The sequence below is a fragment of the Carcharodon carcharias genome, chromosome 32, assembly GCF_017639515.1.
Source record: "Carcharodon carcharias isolate sCarCar2 chromosome 32, sCarCar2.pri, whole genome shotgun sequence".
Lineage (NCBI taxonomy): Eukaryota > Metazoa > Chordata > Chondrichthyes > Lamniformes > Lamnidae > Carcharodon > Carcharodon carcharias.
In genome coordinates this window covers 9,359,032-9,383,978 of record NC_054498.1, presented here as the reverse complement: position 1 = coordinate 9,383,978, position 24,947 = coordinate 9,359,032, and the positions used below count along the sequence as shown (strand labels likewise).

General features: G+C 46.5%; 1 protein-coding gene across 1 annotated transcript in view; it reads right to left on the bottom strand.

The window, feature by feature from the left end:
• Positions 1–24,947, bottom strand: part of ccdc33 (coiled-coil domain containing 33) — a 312,770-nt gene that overhangs the window by 208,410 nt on the left and 79,413 nt on the right. The window contains exon 4 of the mRNA XM_041178215.1: positions 24,074–24,237. Coding sequence (XP_041034149.1) covers positions 24,074–24,237 — 164 coding nt within the window. The remainder of the gene's footprint in view (positions 1–24,073; positions 24,238–24,947) is intronic.

Sequence of the window (24,947 nt, the reverse complement as noted above, 5' to 3'; positions counted from 1 at the left end):
ATTGACTCCAGTATTGCTCCTTGATGCCACACTCGGTCAAATGCTGCCTTGGTGTCAAGGGCAGTCACTCTCATCTCACCTCAGGAGTTCAGCTCTTTTGTCCACGTTTGAACCGAGGCTGTAATGAGGTTGTGAGCTGAGTGATCCTGGCAGAACCAAACTGAGCATCAGTGAACAGGTTATTGCCGCTTCTGGCTGAAGATTGTTGCAAATGCTTCAGCCTTATCTTTTGCACTGATCTGTTGGGCTCCTCCAACATTGAGGATGGGGATATTTGTGGAGCCTCCTCCTCCAGTGAGTTGTTTAATTGTCCTTCACCATTCACAACAGGATGTGGCAGGACTGCAGAGCTTAGATCCGATCCGTTGGTTGTGGAATCGCTTAGCTTTGGCTATCGCTTGCTGCTTATACTTTTCGGCAAGCATGTTGGCCTGTGTTGGAGCTTCACCAGGCTGACACCTCATTTTTAGGTATGTCTGGTGCTGCTCCTGGTATACCCTCTTGCACTTCTCATCAAACCAGGATTGATCCCCTGTCTTGGTGATAATGGTAGAGTGGGGGATATGCTGGGGCACGAGGTTACAGATTGTGATTGAGTACAATCCTGCTGCTGCTGATGGCCGACAGTGCTTCATGGGTGCCTAGTCTTGAGTTGCTATACCATTTAGCACAGTGGTAGTGCCACTCAATGCATTGGAGCGTATCCTCATTGTGAAGGTGGGATTTCGTCTGCACAAGAACTGTACGGTGGTCACTCCTACCAATACTGTCATGGACAGATAAATCTGCAGCAGGCAGGTTGGTGAGACTGAGGTCAAGTATGTCTTTCCCTCTTGTTGGTTCCCTCACCACCTGCCGCAGACCCAGTCTAGCAGCTATGTCCTTTAGAGCTCAACCAGCTCGGTCAGTAGTGGTGCTACCAAGCCACAGATGGTGATGGACATTGAAGTCACCCACCCAGAGTACATTCGACACCTTTGCCACCCTCAGTGCTTCCTCCAAATGATGTTCAACATGAAGGAGCACTGATTCATCAGCTGAGGGAGGGCAGTACATGGTAATCAGCAGGTTTCCGAGCCCATATTGGACCTGATGCCTTGAGATTTCATGGGTCCGAAGTCAATGTTGATGACTCCCAGGACAACTCCCTCCTGACTGTATACTACTGTGCCATCACCTCTGCTGGGTCTGTCCTGTTGTTGGGACAGGACATACCCAGGAATGGTGATGTCTGGGACATTGTCTGTAAGGTATGATTCCATGGGCATGATTATGTCAGGCTGTTGTTTGACTAGCCTGTGAGGCAGCTCTCCCAATTTTGGCAGAAGCCCCCAGGTGTTAGTGAGAAGGACTTTGCAGGGTCGACAGGGCTGAGTTTGCCATTGACTTTGATGTCGAGTGGTCCATCTGGTTTCATTCCTTTTAGGCTTTGTAGCGGTTTGATATAATTGAGTAGTTTGCTTGGCCATTTAAAGGTAAACCACATTGCTGTGGGGTCACATGTAGGTCAGACCAGGTAAGGATGGCAGATTTCCTTCCCTGAAGAACATTAGTAAACCAGATGGGTTTTTATAACAATCTGCAATGGTTTCATGGTCATCATTAGACTTTTAATCCCAGATTTTTTATTGAATTCAAATTTCACCACATGACATGGTGGGATTTGAACCCGGGTCCTCAGAGCATTACCCTGGGTCTCTAGATTGCTAGTCCAGTGGCAACACCACTGCCTCCTCATATCGAAGAAATTTGCACCTCGATATCTCAGAAGTGACCCTAAGGATCCCCTGTGTGCTGCAGAAACCAAATTCAAAGGGAACTATACAGAGGACATTTACATTTCATAAGCCAGACCTGGCCAACTGGTGATGATTCATCTGCTCAAACAAAGGACTCTGCAACCTCCTTTTAAGACATAATGGTTGGAACATTAACAATCTCAGGGACCCAGACAAAAAGATACACACCCTTTATCAAAGCCAAAGTGGAGAGGTGGAAATCATGTGACATGGCCCCCTAGCTGGGGGAGCCGGTAATTTTGCCTTGTGGAGCTGCAATTCTGCCGTTTTCTTCCATCTTTCTAGCAGCAGCATAGAAAAGGGGATCTGCCCTGCCCCTGCCTCTACACTGTTTCTAATAGACCTCCTGTACCAGTTCAAGACTGATTCATCTCTGCATGCCTATCTCATCATGGAAGTCAACTCTACTGGAAAAGTGAATTATCCAGCATCAATTTCCAGCCTGTCAACCTCTATGAAGGAATACACCATTGGACTTTGATTCTGGATTCTGGACTCACATGAAACAATAATTCTTTTCTCTTTGGTCTTTGTCTTGTAGATCTTCCTTTTCTCTATTCCTCTTTTACTGTACGAGTGAAAAGGAGACAATGTTGCTACCCTCCTCCCACGTTTGAGCATGTGCAAATAAGCTAACCCTCCAAGTTCATCCTATCATGAGTTTACTGTGGGGTTATTCATAGAAATTGGATTACACCAAAACCAAGGGGTTGAGAAATACACTGCCTCTTTTAAAGGGGGAAACAAATCAAAAACCTTTCTGTTTAGGGATGGGCAATGAGAGGAGAAATCAGAGCTGTTTAAATTAACCCCCCTCATGTCCATAACACCAGCAATTTCCACATCCCATGAAAGAATAAATGCAAAACAAATAAGCATCCTGCTTATTTCAAGTTTTCATGAGCCAGTAACGTGTCTAATGAAGGTCTTGTGGCACAGTTTGTAGCATCCCTGCCTCTGAGCCAGAAGCTGTGGGTTCAAGTCCCACTCCAAGACCTGATGACCAAGGAAGGTGTGTTCATAACGCAGCCAATCAGGTTGATTATCAACCTGCCTCTCTTTCCAACACACGCCAATGGCAGATGGTAAGCGTGGGAGAGATTCCTGGTCAGCCATGTGATGGGAAGGGAATTGGAGCCTCTACCATCACTATTCATAGCCCCAGGCTACAACATGCATATAAAAGTGCATGTGGCCACAGCAACTCTTGGCTTAGTTGGCTAAATGGCTGGTGTAGATCAGATTGGTGCCAACAACACGGGGTTCAATTCATCTTTCTGGCTGGGGTGGATTCGGGACATGCCTCTTTGCCCACCATGTGATGGCAGTAATGGCACTATGGGTCGGACTGCCATCAGGTGAAGAACTGTGAGTAATATGTCCAGATGGACTCTCAATAGATACCCCCTTTGGTATCGCTAAAAAGCAACCTCTCTTGGGTCCTCCTCATTCACCATCAGGAGGCTTGTGATGTTTCATTTCCCCTGTAACCTGTTTTGACCTCTCGCTTCCCTGCCTCTTCAAAGCTATCAGTAGATCAAAAATTAATGAAAAGATGGTTGTTATATATTTCTCCCTCTCTTCCCCTTTGAAGCTTTGTTTAGATACAGTCCCTGTTAGCAGCCTGTCCCTGTGTTAATCAGCCACAGTGTACACACACTGACTGTTCTTATTACACACCATTGCTGGTCCCCAAGTGATAATTACCCACACACATAAACCTCGTAAAGCTTTCAGATGCTTTATTTTACACCCATGCGAATTCATTCCTTGTTGTGCAAGCATTGATTTCCCCTCCCCCTCCCAAACCTTTGGGTAATGTTAGAGCAGTGCGTCCAATTCTGGTCCCCACACTTTAGGAAGGATGTCAAGGCCTTGGGGATGGTGTGGAGGAGACTTAGTAGAATTGAACCAGGAATGAGGGACTACGTTATGCATTATCTGGGATGTGCTGCCTGAAAGGGCAGTGGAAGTAGATTCAATAGTAACTTTCAAAACAAAATTTCAAACAAATGAAGGATGTGAGTTATGGCAAATTCAGCCTCTGAACTTGTACACGGCACACCCCCCCTGCCAACCCACTAACATACACTTTCTTCCCAACCACTAGAACTGTTAACTGCAAGTGAAAATTCCTCAAAATGGATGTAAATATTGATTACTTTTTAATACATATATATGGTTAATAAGCTTGCCTATGGCGGAACCATTCAAGACTGTGAATGTCATTATGTTGTAACTAATGGAATTGTTGATTCTTTTTAAGAAGGGGAAACGCTCGCAGGGCTATGGGGAAAGAGCAGGGGAGTGAGACTCATATGACAACTCTTTCAAAGAGCTGGCACAGGCACAGAGGGCTAAATGGCCTCCTTTTGTGCCGTAAGATTCTATTGAACCTCCCCTTAACCTTCTCTGTCCTAACAATTCCAACTTCTCCAGTCTCACCATGTAACGGAATTACCAAATCCCTAGTAAATCTCCTCTTCCAAGACCTCGTATTACATGACCTCCTAGGCCCCTGCATTAGAACTTAAAAATAGGTACCAAACGACTCCTCAAACCCGTTTACATCACTCAGTTAGATCATGGCTGATCTCCTACATCAACTCCACTTTCCCGTGCTATTCTCATATGCCTAGATTCCCTCAGTATTCAAAAATATGTTATCCTCAGTTTGAATATACTCAATGACTGAGCATCCACTGCCCTCGGGGGACAGAGAATTCCAAAGACCCACAACACTCTGAGCGAAGAAATTTCTCCTCATCTCAGTCCTAAGTGGCTGACCTTATCCTGAGACAATGATATCTAGTCCTAGGTTCTCCAGCCTGGGGGAACAGCCTCCAGCAGCTGTTGTACTCTAGCTCTTCCTTCCAGCACAATCCATTTTTTCTTTATCTCTCTCCACTAAGCTATTATGCATTTTCAGAAATCTCTTTTCATTCACTCATTTCCAGCATTCTCACTGGCCTTTATACACAGGGATCTATTTGCATGTTGGGTTAGCTTGTCACATTATTTTACTCACTGTAGAAGTATTGGGTAAAGCAAGAAAACACTGAGGGCTTCACACGAGAAGGAGAACAATTACAATGTGAATTTGAAGCACTTTTGGATATTAAATGGAGTGATATTCAAGCTGCATTCATTCAGGAAAATAGCAGATTACTCATAATCCTTGAAGAAGCAGATTCTATCAGAAAACCACATGTCCCTTTTAATTCTTTCGCCACGGTGTGAGAGGAGGGGAGGAGAATGCACCTCAACAATATATACCTCACAATGAGTCCCCATACCACAGGACAGGATTTTGATCAGCTTCAGGCTGTAAACAGATATCTTTAGGTTGCCTTAATAAGGCGCCCACTGTCAGAGGATGTAGCGTCAAAGCATTCAGCTTCAAGTAATAAATATTGCTTTTTTCTCAAGGAATCGTGAAAGAGTGCTATAAACATGTCACATCACGTTCCCGTCTTCCTGCTCAAAAGCCTCATTTAACACATCTTTCTGATGGGGGTAAGGGACGGTACACAAATATATTCCAAATGTCACCTCATTCATTTGCAATCTCTCAACGTCCTTTATCCAAGAGGGATTGCCTGGCGTAATGCCACAATTAACCAGGATCTTATGATAGAATCGTAGAATGATACAGCACAGAAGGAGGCCATTCGGCCCATTGTGCCTGTGCCAGCTCTTTAAAGAGCTGTCCAAATTTCAGCAACTTGCACCTAAAGAATACTCTAACGTAGTAAAATGTCCCCAAGGCACTTCAGTGGAGCATTATCAGACAAAGTATGGCACCAAGCCATATAAGGAGATATTAAGAAGAAGCAACTAAAAGCTTGGTCAATGAGATTAGTTTTAAGAGGCACCTTAAAGGAAGAGAACACCATAAAGAGATGGAGCATGTAGGGAGGGTTTTGCGTTCTTCTATTTATCACTAACAGACTGATGATACAAGGATTGGTAAAACAATAAGGTGCACTCTTGATTTGAAGATAAGCTGACATGCAGATAAGAGTAACTGGGGGGTATGTAGACATGTCTGACCTGTAGGACTGCTGCTGTGTGCTGTCTACAGAGTACATGGGATTATGAATCACATCCTGTCTCGTAGTGGGTAGTGATGGACAGCAGTTTAAATGCATTCCTTAAATGTACATGTACATCATGTCACAACAGAGGGAATCCCAGAGTTTAGGATCCAGGTGGCCAAAAGCAGGACTTGCCAGTAGTGAAATGATGAAAACTGGGGATGCCAAAGGGTCCAGAATTGAAAGAATGCAGATAGGTCAGGTCAGGGACTGTAGGGCTGAAGGAGATTACAGAGAGAGGGAGGGGTGAGGCAGTGGCTGCTCCATCCTTGAGTATATTTAAGGCTGAAATCGATAGGTTTTTTTTGATCTCTCAGGGAATCAAGGGAGAGGAAGGAGAGTTGAAGATTGAATGGTGAAGCAGGTTCGAGGGGCTGAATGCTCTATGTCTGCTCCTATTTCTTACCTTAACCTCACAAGGAGCAGCTCTGGAATGCTGTCTCTCACATTGGGCCAAATGTGTTAAAGAAGGAGCCACATGCTGGGGGAGGAGGATGAAAATATCAGCCGTGTCTGGATGGATGAGCTAAGGGGATGATCTTATTGCTCATGTGACTTCTGATTATGTTTGAATCATCACTTTGCTGGAAGTACACCACAAATAGTTATTCTTGCCTCATCGTTTTGTGAACATTATGTGCCCAAATTAGATCATCTTGTCTAAGCATTAAATACAAGGGAAGCTGAAGTAAATTCAAAGCAAGAAATTCCACAGAGCACTCAATTTTCCAAGTAGAGGTGCTGGCAATGAATCACCCCGCCTTGGCCATAGCTTATCAGAAAATAGAAAACTGGGGTAAGAGAAAGACTCCCATTTATATCAGTGCGTAAGAGCATACGGAATAGGAGCAAGAGTGGACCACCCGGCCCCTCAAGCCTGCTTCATCATTCAATCATCTACCTCAACTCCGCATGTTTTTTAATTGATTCTTTCATGGGCGTTGCTGGCAAAGCCGGCATTTGTTGCCCATGTCTATTTACCCTTGAACTGAGTATCTTGCTGGGCCACTTCAGAGGGCAGTTAAGAGTCAACCACATTGCTCTGGATCTGGGGTCACATGTAGGTCAGACCAGGGAAGGGCAGCAGATTCCCTTCCCTAAAGGGCATTAGTGACCCAGGTGGGTTTTTACAGCTATCAATGTTAGTATCATGCCCAGTATTGGCGTGTCCTAGTCTGAAGTTCGAGCTGATTTTATATTTTAAAACTCGGCACAAAAAAAATGCTGGAAAAGATGGCTGCCCACTGGTCACTGGACTTTGTTTGTGGGATTAGAAGCACTCCTCTGTTTCTATAGGGATCTAAAGAGCATTTCCAGACCGATGTGACTGAATGCCCTTCCCTGAAGCCAATCAAGAGGGTGTTATCTGTTTCCAAAACAAAAACATTGGGTGGAATCAGCCCATTTTGCACCAAGTGCGGTAGCGAGTGGCTAAAATGATGTTTTACCCGCCAGCCACAATGGCGGCTTCTCACGCCATGTTGTCCCAAACCAGGCGCATTAATTATGCGTTCCTGAAAGCCATTTCCATGGTGAGCGGGCTCTCATTCGCCCGCCAAGCCCTCACCTCGCCGCTTCCTCACGCCGGGCACCATATTTCAAGTGCAGCTGTGCGCACACCTCTCAGTGCTTCCAGCCCAGGACTGCTACAACAAAGACAGGGCCCAAAGGCAAAAGGACTGCAGCCCCCAGGTTCAATGGTAGGTCCCTCGAGCGCCTTTTGGAGCCGTGGAGGCCCACTGTGATATCCCCCACCCCCACTCTGTCCACAGGATGGGCAGCAACATCACCAATCCAGCACAGGAGGCAGTGGTAGCGGTGGTCAGCGCCAACATCCTTCAAAAGAGGACAGCCACCCAGTACCACAAGGGGATGAATGATCTTCTCCGTTCTGCCAGGGTAAGTCACTCTTCTCATCGCTCTCAATTCACACACTCACAAACCCATCACACACCCACAGGACCCTCACTCACTGCCAGTTCCAGGGACATCACCATTCACTCTCTCACAGGCATCTTCATTGTCCTCACCGGTCCATGGGACCACTCACCACCAACACATGCCAGGCATACTTATCATCTGGCCTGGCATGTGTCCTGCCTACACTCTCTCCATCTCTGTTCATGCTGGACAAGCTGACACACAACAAAAGGGAGAGGTCCTCACCGACTTAGAAAACAAAGCCGTCCAGCTGGCTGGCGACAATATGGAATGTTCCTGTGCTGCCGGTGAGATCAGCGGTGCTCTATCAAGTCTCGGCCCTCCAGAGGGCGCCCGCCAAAGTCATCACAGACAGGGCGCAGCAGTCAGCAGGCTGCCTCTACCTCTGCTGTGAATGTCCAGGGAGCACCAAGATGTAACAGCAGGGTTAGGAAAGTTATGAAGATGTAGTAGCACAACCTGGGCGCAGAGGTTAATCACTTGTACACAGTGTTCACTATTGTAAATAAACTTCCAAGAATGTCTCCCTGCCTATGGCTCCTTGTTCTGATGAGCAGTGTTCATGTCATTCAGATGTGAAGCCTTTCTGCACAAGATAAAAGCAGGTGCCTCAGTCCAGGGCCTCTTCCCTGTGCTCTGTGCAGCCTTCAGACCACAGTGATGGTCCAGCCTCACACTCCCTGGACACATCAGTGATGCCTGCACCTCGATGATGCTGGTCATTGCTGCCAGAATGTATGGGCAGTGTCACCGAGTTTCATCATTCTTTCTGTGTGCTCTCAGCACCTTTAAGGTGGAGCTGACTCCATCTCTTTAGTGACTCTGTGCTCCGGAAGGGGTCAGGTGCTGATGGCAGACAAAGGATCAGATTCTTTTAAAGGTTCATGGCTGCATCTCTATGATATGACCCTGAACACAGAGCACAAGCGAACTACCCTCGGCCAGACAGGAGTCAGACATTCTCAGAGGCAATGTGAAGATCTATGGAGTGTCCTCACTGCAAGTTGTTATCATCCTCCTGGAATTGAATGACTATTTGGGCCTCCACTGCGTCTCCATAACAGAAGCATTCTCACAGAGGGTATGTGGCCAGACTGGAGTCAAACGTTCACAGCTGCAATGTGAGGATCTATGGGGTCACCTCACTGCATGCTGTCATCATCCTCTAGAAACCTAGCAGCTATGAGGGCCTCCTGAGTGCACCTGCCTCGTCTGGCCAATGCGAGGGCCTCTGCCACCTTTGAGGACTTCCTCACCCTCATCACCAACATATCTTCCTCATCAGAGGAGACCTCCAGCTCCTGCATCTCCTCCTCAGCCAGCTCCTCACCCCGTTGGATCGTCGGGTTGTAAAGGGCACAGCAGACGACAACGATGTGTGACACCGTCTGCGGACTGTATTGCAGGGCTCCACCAGACAGGTCGGGGTACCGGAACCTCATCTTCAGCATCTCGATGGTCTGCTCCATCATGTGGCGAGTTGCTGCATGAGCCTCATTATCCCATCACTCTGCTGCAGTCTGAGAGCACCGCACGGGTGTCATCAGCCACGGCCTCTGCGGGTAGCTCTTGTCCCAGAGGAGCCAACACCGCAGCTTCTGTGGATCCTGGAAGATATCAGGGATCTCCACTCAACTGAGAATGTAGGAGTTGTGCACACTCCCTGGAAACCGTTCGCAGACCTGCAGGATGCGTTTGTGGTGGTCGCACACCAGTTGCTCATTCAGCAAGTGGAAGCCCTTGTGTTGACGTAGTTGACCTCTTGTTGCGACAGAGATCTGAGCGCCACGTGAGTGCACCCTGCACCTGTGAGAAACCTGAGATCTGGGCAAATCTAATCACTCTTGCACCCTGCCTCTCCTGGTTCTGGCAAAATGCACAAAGTTGTGTGCTCACGCAAAGATGGCATCCATGACCTCATGGATCAGTTTGTGGGTGGCGGCTTGTGAAATCCCACAGAGATCACCTGTGGAGCCCTGAAAGGAGCCACTGATGTAAAAATTGTGTGTCGCTGTCACTTTCACAGCCACTGGCATTGGATACCCTCCATGTTCGCATGGTGCCAAATCCTGCAGCGGGTGGCAGATGTACCAACCAGTTCCCTGGACATGCGCAGCCTTCGGCAACACTGGCTTTCGGTCATCTGCAGGAAAGAAAGGCGGTGTCTATAGACCCTGGGTGTCGCTAGGCATTGACCAGCGACGGCTCGCTGTGGCTCTTCAACAGAGTGTGCAGGAACCTCAGCTGCCCCTTCTTCCTGAAGGTGCTGCTCTTCCCTCTGCGCAGTCAGGTGCCTCCACTGCTCTTTTCACCGTTGTCTCCTCTCTCTGTACGCCACGAGGCATACAGCTAGTTCACCAGGCTCCACAATCCTGATGTACTCCTCCTCCAGAATGAAGGAGAGAGACATGTGGGTTAGCATGGGTATACTAAGAACATCCCTTGGTTAAGCCTGAAGGCCCCTTTAATGCATCCCAAAGAGTTCTGGCCACCACTTGGATGGCCAGAGTTTAGCACACTGCATGGCTGCCTAAAACTCCACCCACCACCAGCCAATTCCACTGACCAATTGACAGCAGCTTCACCCACTGGACTGCACACTGTGCTCTCAGTTCAGGCACAGGCATTCTCCTAACCCACATTGCAACGCTGCACTGTTAGCTTGAACCATGGGGAGACTGGGCCAAACCGGGATGATGACATTGCAAGGGGCTGTGAGTGGCTCCAGCAGTGACTGCTCCATGGCCAGATTTAGCAGCGAGATTGTACAACATGCCCAGTCGTCCAATTGTTCTGCAGCCCAATAAAACATTCATTAGTTGCAGTCTGCGCCCAAAGGGTGAAAAACTCTGGAGCACTTGGTGACACTTGCATTCTTCTGCGTTCTTGAGTGGAGAGATAAACTGGAGGCCTGTCTCCAAGCATGTCAACATGGCTGCATCTGAACTGCCTCAGCTGCACAGGAATGGTTACTTTATACAAGGTCGCTTCCCTCCCCCCCAACCCCGCACGTGCTTGTGCACCACCTTCAACCACAGGGCAGCCCTTGGCCCCACGCTTCCAACGCACCTCAACCTTGAACTCCAACAGTTGCCCAGGCAAGCGCTGCACAACATTACTGCGCACTCACCTTCGAGTTCCCCTCAAAGCGCAGCCCGTCAAGTGCACGCCTTATATATGCTGCTGTGCAGCACGTGGGCAGACGATCCAGTGAGTGGAGGTGGGGGGGGGGGGGCGTGATTCCAGCGGGCTGGCCCTATAATGCAGACGTGGTACATCAACAGGCTGAGCGGACGATCGCAAACTGGTTTCACGACGTCGGCCTGCTCACCATGTTGTCCGCTCACACCGCCGAACATGCCCGACGGCAGCGGGCACAGACAATCCCACCCACAGACTGTCTCAAACTGTCAAAGGTGTTAACCCACAACACAGGATGCGCAATCAACATGAACACTCCACCTTATTTGGGAAAAGACTTGGAACTTGAGAAAGCCACATGGAGATGGCCATGTTGTCTTTGCCTGTCCAGAGGATCGGCTCGGAGCTGTTTTCCACCGAAGCCATCAGAAGCCCTAGTGCAGCCAGACACAGCCTGACATCACACAGCCAGATTACATAATCTGTTCCAGTCTAAAGTTTGCCTGAGAATCAACTTCCTGGCTTATTGACTACGAGAAACCTCACAACCTGCTGAAGGAAGAGGATATTTGCTTTTCGGGTGGTGCCTTTTGCCGAGCCTGGGGTAGACCTCCTAAGGTCGAAACCCCCTTCCTTCCTACCCGCCCGCTGCCTTAAACCCACCTCCTCTACCCTCCACTCTGTGCCCCCTCCCTGACCTACCCAAACCCTCCATGCCTCAGACACCGGACCTAACCGGCTTCGGGGATTCATGGGCCTCCTCCCTCCTTCTCCTGCAATCCCGACAGCTGCCGCTGACTCAATTTTGGTGCTGCTGGGACTGATGGAGTTGCCAGTCTGAGGGCAGGGCTTCCTCCCCAGTGAGGGGCAGAAGTCCCACTTGACCCTTGTTTAGCCGCCCCGCAGTGCGTGTCATGGCTGTGGAGCAGGTCGTGTAGAGCATGTCGGCTCCACATCACTTTGTCTTTCCAGGCGTTCCCCCCAACAGCCCTTCACCCACGCCCTCCTATATTATTCAGCCCAAGGATTGGGTATAGGTGAAGGTAATACACATTTACATATTTCAGTTAGCTCAGTCTCTGGTTTACAATCTCCAGCTTCCCATGTGGCGTGTGAATGGGTTTGATGATATAAAGTTGAGGTGAAGGTCTTCTCAAACGAGCAGTGAACAGCAGGGTAACTCTTTCAAGTACAAACCCATTTCCATCTGTTTCAGATGAAGTTACATCGTTCCATAGTTTTGCCATTGTGAGATTTGAACTCTTGATACTCTTTTGAGTAAACCTGTTTCCATCTGTTTCAGATGAAGTTACATTGTTTCATAGTTTGCCATTGTGAGATTTGAACTCTTGATCTTGGGGTTACAAACCCAGTACCATAACCACTTGGCTATTTAGGCCAAGCTCTGAACAGCAAGGTATTATCACTGGTTTGATAACAAGCCTAATTGACCCTTGATTACTTATTTGAATATGGTGGGCTGGCTGCGACTTTAGCTGCTGCCCACAGCCCCCCTCCCATATTATGGGGGTGAGCTCGAGGGTGGGCGGGAAGATGATGGGATAGGCATGCACCCTGACCAAAGCCCACCTGGTGAGGTCACGTAAAATACAGCCCTTGAGTGTGTTTATGTGAGAGAAAAAAAGAGAGAGAAAGGGAGAGACAGAGATCGAGTAGATAACATTGCATTATGCGGGGTAAGTGTATGAGAATAAATAACCCTCTTTACTTTTAAATATACAAAAGCTTGCTGCTGAGTTATCTCATTCAAAATGTAATTTATTAAAAATCCCAATTAGTTGAGGTCCTTACTCCAAGGGTAAGAAAAGACACACCTCATTCCATATAAAACACTGATCACAGGCAGGAGAGTGGCATCCATTCAGTTTGTGACTAGCTTTCAATTCTAGATTTTATTAATTTAATTTAAATTCCACCAGCTGCCATGAGGGGGATTTGAACCCTTGCACCCAGAGGATTAGCCTGGGCTTCTGGATGTCCAGTCTAATAATATTACCACTCTCCCACTATCTCTCCTCCACTTCCCTGCCCACTCCCCATATCCAGTGATTCCCTGGGAGATCACAAATTCGCCAACCTCAGTCTTGAATATACTCAAGCGTGGGAGATAGACAATTCCAAAGATTCTCAATTTATTGAGCACCTTTTGCAACATCTGACACCCCAAACTGCTTTGTCAGTTAGATACTTTGAAGTGCAGTTACCATTGTAATATGGGAAATGATTACAGCAAAGTCTCACAAACAGCAATGCAATAGCAGCAAAATAACCCGTCTTTCATGGCTGAGGGATAACTATTGAGCTCGTCCTTGAAATAGAAGTCCTGCGGAGTTTTGACACTCTCCCAAGAGGGCAGACGGAGCCTCGGTTGAATGTTTCCTTCAAGATACAGCACCGCTGACAGTGCAGCAGTCCCTCAGCACTGCACTGAGGTATCAATCTGGAGTTTGTGACTTAGTCGATTCAGTCTTGAACCTGCAATTTTGTAAATCGGGGGCACAGTTTACAGTTCTGAGGACTGGAAAACAAGGGCCCCTGCCCCTCATAATAGGTTGGGGAGCCAATTCCCCTATCTTGGCCAGTACTGTGCTAGTTCCATAAGAACAACTGGCAATTTCTCGCTTATTTTAAACGGACTCAAAACATATTCCAAGCATAATCCTCCGCAAGTTACATCATGCCTAAGGCTGCGTAATAGGATTTAAAAAGGGAGCATTCAAGTGTGATATTGTGAATGTAGAATGTGGCGTAGGATGGGATTATGGGCACTGTGCATATTGTACAAGATCTTGGTTCGCAAGTTAATGATGCTTCTTGCATTACCCCCAGTAAGAAGACATTTAAAATTGGATTGAAGCCACTCCAATTGATTTCACTTCCATGTTTGAAATACCTGTAACCTATTCTTCAAGAAAAACAATCTTTGTCTTGAAAGACAGAATTACTGAAGACCCAAAAGGCACCAAAAATAGTGGCAAGAAACCAAACCTCCCTGTAGGTGGAAGCATTCCTTGGACGCTGTGGGAAAATAACTCTCACTTCTTCAGAATTCGCATCCCATTCAATAATTGTTAAACCCGCCATTGCCATAGACATTGCTTTCAGATTGCTCCAATTTTTCCTTCTGCAATAAAAGTGATAGAAGGGTATAGATCTACCTACAGCCAAAGTTATGACAAGCCTGAGTCCTGCTGCACTTTCAGTGTACTTTCTTGTCTTCACTCATTCTAAGGCTACTTTACGATTGTTTTTGAGCGATCAGGGAGCGTTTCCTATTTTCCTGGTCGGGCTCTCAAGGAAAGAGTGAGGGCGAGAGAAAGGAGATAGAAAGGGTGAGTCAGAGAGGGGGAAAGAAATGTAGGAGGAGAGAGGAAGAGCAAGGAAGGAATTAGGAGAAAGTGAAAAAGGAGGGAAAGAGCAAGAGTGAAGGGAAAGAGAGTGGGAGAGTGAGAAAGAAAGGAAGGGGAAGAGAGGAGGGAAGGTTAAGTGGTGAGGAACAGGGAGGGATAGAATGGGGAAAAGGAGTGAGGGAGGGATGAAAAAGGGTAATTAGTGGAAGGGAATGAGGGGAAGAAAGATAGGGAGGAGACGGAGTGTGAGAGAAGGCAAAAGTAAAAGGGGAAGGACAGGACTGGAGAGTGAGAAGGAGCAGAGTAAAGGGGGTAAGAGGGAATGATGTGTGAGTGAAGACAGTGAGGGAGAGAGAAGCGTTTCCTTAGTTTGTTAACGTGGGGAAGCTTTGTTGGAGAGATCTGTGGCCCTTGGCCCAACTGAACACAGATATAGTTTGTGGTTGATGTGATTCACCACATGAAGCTAAAGAGAAGGAACAAGCAACTAGGGTTGCAACTTTTGATTGCTATCCAGTGACTGCCAAATGTGACACTTGAGTGCGTGGTTCTTAAGTGAGAATCAAATTAAGCTCAGGTGTGATGTCTCCCAGGAGTGAATAGACTAACAACACCCACCATTGAAGCTCACACACGAAGAAAGGTCTCTCAAGCCAGCTACTGGCAGACCTAGCGGAGCTGGAGTCCCAGAAGAGTCAGGGAAGAAGTTGAAGGAAATTGGAAAGACATTAATAAAATCTTTGGCACTGGTAAACCTCCTGTGGCATTGCTCACCAAGTGTGAGAGGTTACAGGTTATTATGCACCTACAATACCAGCTGGTGGCCACAGTCTGTAACTACCATCTCACATGGATCTGTTTACATAGGGTATCTCATTATAACTGTTTACATCGGTATCTGTAATGTTAAATGTTGGAATAAAAAGCACGAGCAAGAATTCTAACAATCGAAAGAGAAGTTTCCAGAGAGGAAATGCATGTAGTGATGAGGTTTATATAAATAATTAGCCTGGTTAGATTAAATAATTAACAGATTACATGATTGTGACTATGCCTGCATTCCACAAAGATAGACTCATTGACTTAGATTTGTTGAGTTGTTGCTAATTGTTAATACACTTTTGCTAAAGTTTTGCTCTACTTGCCATTTATCGATCAGAAGAAATACTTTACTGGGGCTGAGACAAACTTTAAACATTATACTTTATTTCAGGCCACAAAGCCAGCATTCAGATTGACATTTTAATTAAAAAGGTCGAATTTCACCTGGCGCGGAGCCTGCCAATCTCAGAAACATTCCCCTGGCACTGAACACGCCACTTAAAGCCAACAGTGTCTCTCACCGCCAGGCAACAATTCTTTTTGTCTCAGTTGATGCTTTGTTCTTTTGAATGCATCAAACTTCCTGTTGGCCATTTAATCTCACATTATCTAGACAGTGGACTTGTTATTGTGAAGGAGCCATGAGGCTTTCACCAATTTAGCATGAATTACTACAACAGATCCGGTCCCTGATTCCCGTCCCCCATACACAGGATGAATAATGCATGTACTTGTCTAATCAAAACCAATCTAGCCAATCTTTCCATTTCACCCAGGCACCCCCTACCCTACACACACGCACATGCACATATATCTGATTTATATAATACCAAGGATTATAAGGAAAGAAAAGACTGCTTCGTTCAATTAAATTTCACTTGAGAGCCGTTCAGAAGAGTTTATCTCTTTGTTTATAAGCTGCCCCCCTGGGGCAATGATTTGTAATGTTTTACAGCACCTGTTCTAGAAAACGATGATTGCATTTAGAAAAAGCCACACCGCTAAAAGATTTATGAGAGTTTGTGCATTGTTAAAAATTCATGATCTGTTGCAAGCTGCATCAAAGCACTGATTTCATCAAATTCCAACCAGGGGCGGCTCTCAGTTTCTGAGACCAAACCTCCCAAATTAACCGAGCAAAAAGCTGCATTAGCATTTTCTTTAAATTACGCCTGTGTTAAAATGTCGAGTTTATTCTTAAAATTGAGCGCACAAGTCAATATTAAATTATTCTCATTGAAAAGAAAGACGTGCATTTATATGGCATCTCTCCAGGACACCTCAATCTGCTCAAGGAATCACTTGGGAACTCAGCATTAGAGGAAAATGTGGCAGCCATTTTGAACACAGCAAGATCCCGCAAATCACCAATCACTCTGTCGGTGGTGGTTGAGGGAAGAATCATTCAAAAACTGAGAATGGGGTCTTGAATGTCCTCCTGAACCACCAGAATAGGCAGAGGGAGAACTTATCACTGCATCCCAAACAGTGGCATCTCTGACAACGTAGGACTCCCTTGATACTGCAGTCAAGATTTGTGCAGAGCAATCTCCTACAAACAATGTGATAATGACCAGATAATCTGTTACAGCGATGTTATTGGATGGATAATTACTGCCGCAGGACACTGCCCCTCTTTGAAATAGCAGCCCTGGGATCTTTTACATCCACCTGAGAAGGCAAACATGGACCTCAGGTGTATCAGCTCATCCAAAAGATGACACCTCCAACAACGCAGCACTCCCTCAGTGCAGCACAGAGGTGCCACCCTAGATTTTGTGCTCAAGGCTCTGAGGTGGGACTGGAACCCACAACCTTATGACTCAGACATGAGAGTGCTATAGGTCTGACACCCAAGGATCAGTATAGCACAAACGAGGTTAGCTACAATTTTGAAACGCTGCCGTTTTGTGTAACAACTAAAGGGGAAAGGCCAACCGTTCAATGAGAAGTTTGTCACTGGTGGTCGAGTGGACTTAACTGATCAGTTTGGCCTCTTCACCAAAGATCCTTTGGTGTTGGCTGCATTAATGAACCAACCATTCATTATAGACCCTGCCCAGTTTTCCTTGGGCCAAGATCACCTTGCTGTCTTCCTGTAATAACCAAGGGATCGTCCAGGGGTAATGCTCCTAGCTTGTGGAACCTGTATTAATGGTATGTTGATTGTATTGTTAAGATACACAGATGAAGGGCATTTGGTGGAGGGTTTGGGGGGGGTGGTGGGGTGGTTGTGGAGTGCCTCCTCACCCCACAAAATGACTTTTTGATTCAGCTCGGTAAGCTTCCTTTGGAGTTTTGTTTCTGTTATAGTGCCCTTTCAAGAATCTATGACTTTAATTTGATTTGTTAATTTGCTCATTTGTTTTACGTTCATACCCAAAAGAGTATGAAGAGAGGCTGTAGCCCCCAGAATGATATTTTAATTTAATTCGGTAAGGTTCCTTTAAATTTTTTCTTTCGTTACAGTGCCCCTAAGGGGCTAGCAATTGGTTTAATTAGCTCTTTTTTACATTGCTTATTTGGTTAATTTATTAAACCAGTACTTAAAAGAGTGTAGAGAGATGACTAGAGTGCTTCATCAGCCCCCAAAATGACATTTTAATTTAATTAGAGAAGTTCCCTTTAAGAGTTTGTCTTTTGTTAACCCCTTTAAGCAGCTATCACTTTAATTTAACTTGTTAATTTGATCTATCAGTCCATTTCATTTCACTAGTTACTCAAAAGAGTAGAAAGGGAGATGAATTCCCTCCATGCCTTTTCGTTTGGCACACAGAGGGTTTCCTGTACAGCTGCTGCTGCAGACCCTTCATGCCCTCGTCCCTGTTAACCATCCGGACACACCATGGCATTCCGTTCTGCTATCCAATGGTGGCGGGCATCCACAGGGGAGGGCTGCCTAGATGGGAGCCCTCCCCTCTACCATCGGGGACTTGGCGTGGAGGGTGTTGCATGCAGCAGTCCCATACACCCATAGGTCAGGGTGGCTTACGGGCTCCTAGGCTGTCTGTATTTTCCTCAGCCTTGAGGAGTGTCCCACGTATACAGGGTGCACGAGGCTGCAGCCCCCTTTTTAGTTCTTTGAGGAGGCTGCTCCTCAAGTTCTGGCTGCGTTTCAGCCCGCGCTCTTGGTCTTTGGCCCCCAGGTGCAGAGGGCGGAGGGGCAAAGAGGAAGACCTCCTTGTAAGCCAGGTCCCGGGCCTGGCCAAGGTGGCCATTAACTGGTCCAGGCAGACGTCTGGCCTGACTGTCTGCCCCTCTTCTGCAGCTATATTTTCTGCCGTGTGTCCCTAGAAAGATGTGTCCACTGGCACGCAGTGCCCACTGGCACGCGGTGTCCACTGGCACGTGGTGTCCACTGGCACACGGTGTCCACTGGCACGCGATGTCCACTGGCACACGGTGTCCACTGGCCCGCGGCATCCACTGGCATGCGGTGTCCACTGGCACGCGATGTCCACTGGCCCGTGGCGTCCACTGGCATGCGGTATCCACTGGCACACGGTGTCCACTGGCCCACGGCATCCACTGGCATGTGGTGTCCACTGGTACACGGTGTCCACTGGCACGCGGTGTCCACTGGCACGCGGTGTCCACTGGCACGCAGTGTCCACTGGCATGCTTGGGGCCTTCCATGACCAGTGGGCACCACAGGGGCTGAAGTACATCATTAGCCCCCAAAATGACATTTTCATTTAATTTGATAAGTTTCCTTTGGAGTTTTTGTTTCGGATACAGCGCCCCTTTAAGAGGCTATCACTTTAATTTAATTTGTTAATTTGCCCATTAATTTAATGTTGTACTCAAAAGAGTATACAGAGACATGCAAGGACATGGGAGGTAGTAAGGAGGAAGCAGACATAATACTGCATTCTATAAATAACCCTATTAGTGCCTAGTTTCATGCTTTACCAACTGGCTTGGGATCGAACTAACACCCACAGAGATCTTCGCCTCCTTGTACCGCGCATTCCCAAATTTCTAATTTACCCCCCTATCCCCACTGAGCCAAGCTGGATAAATTTCCCCTTTAGTGTCCACTTTGAGCATCTCGTGAGTGGGCCCTCAGCTTAACACGGCAAAACAACAACAACTTGTGTCTTTCACATAGGAACAACCATTCCAGAGCGCGTCACAGAAGTGTACTCAGGTAAAGGTGGGTGTCCAGCCATATGAGTTAACATGAGGAGCGAAAGGAGGAGAGAGAGAGAGAGGTGAAGAAATTTAAGGAGGGAATTCCAAAGCTAAGGCCCAGACAGCTAAAGACAAAGGCGTCAACGGCTGGATGATTAAAATTGGGGATACACAAGAGACCAGCCCTTGAGACCTAGTGGTGACCTGCACCTTGGGTCTTGCCCTGTCCTCCTAAGATTTGCAAGTAAGAATAGAATAGTCAGCGGAACCCTGACATTGACTGGGTTTCAAGTAACCAACTTTCTGTTTAATGCAATAAGAACAGCAAAAGCTGGAAAGCCTTTTGCATTCCTGTTTAACGCAGACTAACTCCTCATAAATCCTTGCATCACTGATACTCCAAAGAAATGCGGATAGATTCCAGCCATTTTAATAAGACTGAGGCCAATTCTGCTCGACCCATCCAACGGCACAATGCCAGGCCAGGATAAAGCAATTGCATATTAATGCCGACATCTAATTTATGAATGGCTGCATTTTACAATAGTTTATGAGCTTATTGACTATGTTTTACCATGTGGAAATCAGAGGTGACTTCCAGGGTAACAGTGACTTCAAGCACAAAGCACTCCTTTTTCTTACAGACACACAGCACCCTGATTAGAAGATCAATGTCAGGGGTGGGACAACCTTTCAAAGTTCAAAAGAAACTGTATCTGAAAGCGAGCCTCACGTTTTGCCTCGCAGAGTGACAGTATGAGGCTGATATTTGCCATCGGATCTTTTAGAGAATCCAGAACTTCCCTTTCTTTGGTATTCTAATACTGGGCATCACCCATGGAGTTACTCATGAGTAATCTCAAAATAGGTAGGCGGTTGTGATGTCTAGTTGCTACCCTATCCCTTAAAGATGATCCCTATAACTTGGCAAGCCTAATTACTTCATAGTCATCAAAGTTAAACCCAGGACAATTATAATGGCTTCTAAATTTCAGGCTGCATTTCAATGACTTTCTTCCCTTCTCTTTTGCAAGACTGCTTTACATCTGTGACACAACGGACAAGGCACACAACACACACAACACACACATACAACACAAAACATGCACACACACACAACACGCAAACACACACAACATGCACACACACACAACACAAAACACACACACAAAACACATACACACAACACAAAACACATATACACACAGCTCGCACATACACAACACAAAACACATACACACAACACAAAACACATACACACAACACGCACACACACACACAACACAAAACACACACACACAACACGCACACACAAAAAACATGCATACACAACACAAAACACGCACACACAACACAAAACACATACACACACAACACAAAACACACACACACACAACACAAAACACACACACACACAACACAAAACACACACACACACACAAAACACACACACACACACACACACAAAACACACACACACACACAACACAAAACACACACACACAACACAAAACACGCACACACAACACAAAACACGCACACACAACACAAAACACGCACACACAACACAAAACACGCACACACACACACACAACACAAAACACGCACACACAACACAAAACACACACACACAACACAACACGCACACACAACACAACACACACACACACACAACACGCACACACACACAACACGCACAAACACACAACACGCACACACACAACATGCACACACACAACACACACACACACACAAAACGCACACACACACAATACGCACACACAACACGCACACACACACAACACACACACACACACAACACAAAACATGCACATACACACAACACACACATACAACACAAAACACGCACACACATACAACACAAAACATGCACACACACATACAACACAAAACACGCACACGCACATACAACGCAAAACACGCACACACACAACACAAAACACGCACACACACAACACAAAACACACACACACAACACAAAACACGCACACACAAAACACAAAACACGCACACACACACACACAACACACGAACGCTCACACACACAAAACACTTGCGCACACACATACACAGATATCACCCAAAAGTTGTCATGTGCTGCATTATTGTGATGCATCAGCAATTCAAGTTAGTTTATTTATATGCATTTAAGGGGAAGCTAGATTAATTAATAATGAGGGAGAAAGGAATTGATGGGTGTGCTGATAAGTTTGAATGATGAAGGATAAGAGGAGGTTTGTGTGGAGCATAAACACTAGCATGGTCTAGTTAAGCTGAATGGCCTGTTTCTGACTTGTATGTTTTATGTACAATACAGAGTGAAAGCTCCCTCTACAATGTCTCCATCAAACACTCCCAGGACAGGTACAGCACAGGGTTAGATACAGAGTAAAGCTCCCTCTACACTGTCCCCATCAAACACTCCCAGGACAGGTACAGCACGGGGTTAGATACAGAGTAAAGCTCCCTCTACACTGTCTCCATCAAACACTCCCAGGACAGGTACAGCACGGGTTTAGATACAGAGTAAAGCTCCGTCTACACTGTCCCCATCAAACATTCTCAGGGCAGGTACAGCATGAGGTTAGATACAGAGTAAAGCTCTGTCCCCATCAAACACTCCCAGGACAGGTATAGCATGAGGTAAGATACAGAGCAAATCTCCCTCTCTACACAATCTAATCAAACATTCCTAAGTTAGGTATAGCATTAGGTTAGATACAGAGTAAAGCTCCCTCTACACAGTCCCCAAAAAAAGACTCCCATGACAGGAACAGCACAGGGTTAGATATGAGTAAAGCTCCCTCTACACTGTCACTCCCAGGGCAGGTAGAACATGGAATAGTAAAGTGTAATTCTATGTCATATATTCTGTGCACCAATGATACAAAAAGGAATAAATATTCCAAGATCAAACAATACAGACGCTGGAAATTGGACTTGTAAACAGGAGATGTTGGAAATGCACAGCAGCTCAGGCAACATTTGTGGAAAATGAGAGTAAACAGATTTGAAGCAAGGTTTAGTGCGGGGAAAGTAACAGTGGGTGGGAGGGGAAGACTAAAGGGAAGGTCGTGACATGGTGCAATGTAGCAGGTAAGGCGAATGTGAATTTAATGGGACAGATCAGCCATGATCTTATTGAATGGTGGAGCAGCATTGATGGGCTGAATGGCCTAGTCCTGCTCCTATGATTTTATTGGACAAGGAAAAAAACAAAAGATTGATCTAGAGATTGCAGCGAATGGCAACTGCAAGATTAATTGTAAGGAGAATAGAGTGTAAAAGCAGGGAAGTGATGCTGCTGTTGTACAGGGCCTTGGTGAGACTGCATCTTGAGTACTGTGCACAGTTTTTAACTCCTTACTGAAGGAGGGATATAATTGCATTGGAAGCCGTTCAGAGGAGGTTCACTGAGTTGATTCCTGGGATGAAGGGCTTGTCTTATGAGGAACGGTTGAGCAAGTTAGGCCCACATCATTGGAGTTTAGAAGATGGAGAGGTGATCTTATTGAAACATATAAGATTCTGAGGGGACTTGACAGGGCAGATGCTAAGAGAATGTTTCCCCTTGTAAGGAACTCTAGAACTGGTCGACACCATTTCAAAATGAGGAACCTCCCACTTAAGACTGAGGGCTTGTAGACTTTGGAATTCTCTTCCCCAGCAAGCAGTGGAGGCTGGGTCATTGAATATTGTCAAGGCTGAGTTAGACAGATTTTTGATTGACAAGGGAGTTATGGGTAATGGGGGAACAGGCAGGAAAGTGGAGTTAAGGCCACAATCAGATCAGCCATGATCTTATTGAATAGCGGGGCAGGCTCAATGGGAGCATGGCCTATTCCTGCTCCTATTTCTTATGATATTATTCATTGCCAACACTTGCTGGAAAGATTGAGAGCAGTGGTTCTGATCTCAGGTCAATGGAAAGAATTTTCCTTTTCTTCAGATGTCTTGTACCTGGCAACTCGGCAAACGCAGAGAAAGAAACAAAGGTTTCAGGTCCATGGCTTTATTTCAGGTTTTTTTTGTTTGTAACATGTGATTTAAGCACATGGACTGCATGAAGGTTAAAAAAGCAAAAGGCTCCTTTATTCCACCGGCATCAAAACTGTATCGTCTGTCAAGGGAAAGCATAAATCCAAGAATATTCACTGCCAATGCTCCAGATCTCTGCCCTAGTGTGGGCCTCGGCTCCCCAGTGCAGCACTCACCAGGTGTGTTCGGGCTTGTCCTGCTCCCCTCTCTCTCCATGAGGCCTCCCAGACTCAGGGGTGCTGCCAGTCAGTCTGACTAGGTGCCAATTATCTTTCCTGTCTCTTCAACCACCTTAGGGACTTTGAGCTGCCTTAGGCTACTGCCACGTATTGGCTGCTTTCTCCACCCCCCTGACAATCATCATCTGGCCCTGCCAGATTGTCAATGACACTTCTCCCTACAGAGAAGGGCCCGTAGGGGGCTTGGTTCCCCTGCCAGGTGCTCTCCCCCACCATTGCCACCTGCTGCCAGAGGCCCCACTACAACTTAAGTTCCCAGCATGAATCTTCATGCAGTGGGAATGCATGATAGGAATTTGGCACAGAAAATTCTCATTGACAGAGGTAGTGGGGGTCATCAGAATATGTAACCCTATTACCCTGTTACACATGGGCCCACTCACCTCATCTCCATTACTCAATGTGCTTCATGACAGAGACTCATTCGTTCTCTGTCGCTCCTTCCAGCAACACTAGAGCTCAGTACTCACGCTGTCCCAAAGGGTTGAGGCACAGAACCATCACTGAGAGCCGGAAGGTCTGTTGCTCCATGCAGGATTATGCTAATAGACTCCTTCCCAGGTCTTGAAACATGCTCCTCATTGGTTGGAGATGTGAGTGTCGGTTCCATCTTTCCAGGTGGAGTTTCCATTACCTGGGTCAAAGAGAAAAGCATTAGATTCTTAGGAATTAGACACACACCCTCTCGATTGTTGGACACAGAAGCCATCACTGCTCCCTCTGGCTCAATCATCCCAGCACTGTAGCAGGACATTCAGCCCACCGAGTCCATGCCAGCTCTCTGTAGAGCAATCCAGTCAGTCCCATTCCCCCGTTCTCCCCGGGACCCTGCAAGTCTATTTCCCTCAACTGTCCATCCAATTTCCTTTTGAAATAATTCACCGTCTCCACTTCCACCACCCTTGTAGCAGCAAGTTCCAGTTACGCAGTCACTACATGATAACGTTCGTCCTCAGAAGACCCATGTATCTCCTGCCCAAAATCTTAAATCCGTCTCCCTCATCCTCATACCATCAGCTCATGGGAACAGCTTTTCTTTGTCGATTTCATCTAAACCTGTCATCATCTTGTGCACCTCTATCAGGTCTCCCCTCAACCTCCTCTGCTTCCAAGGAGAACAACCCCAGCTTCTCCAACCTAATCCTGTAGCTAAATTGGCCCAAATGAGATTGACAAAGAGGAATTGCTTGAACAACAGAGCCATTAAACCAAAGGCGAGTTCCCCTATAGGACAACAATCCTGTTCGTCCACCTAAACCAGTTTTATACAATTCTTCTTCCAAAATTTCAAATTAGGTCTTGGTGATGACTTCGAGCCTGATTGGCAGAGAACTTTGCTTCCTT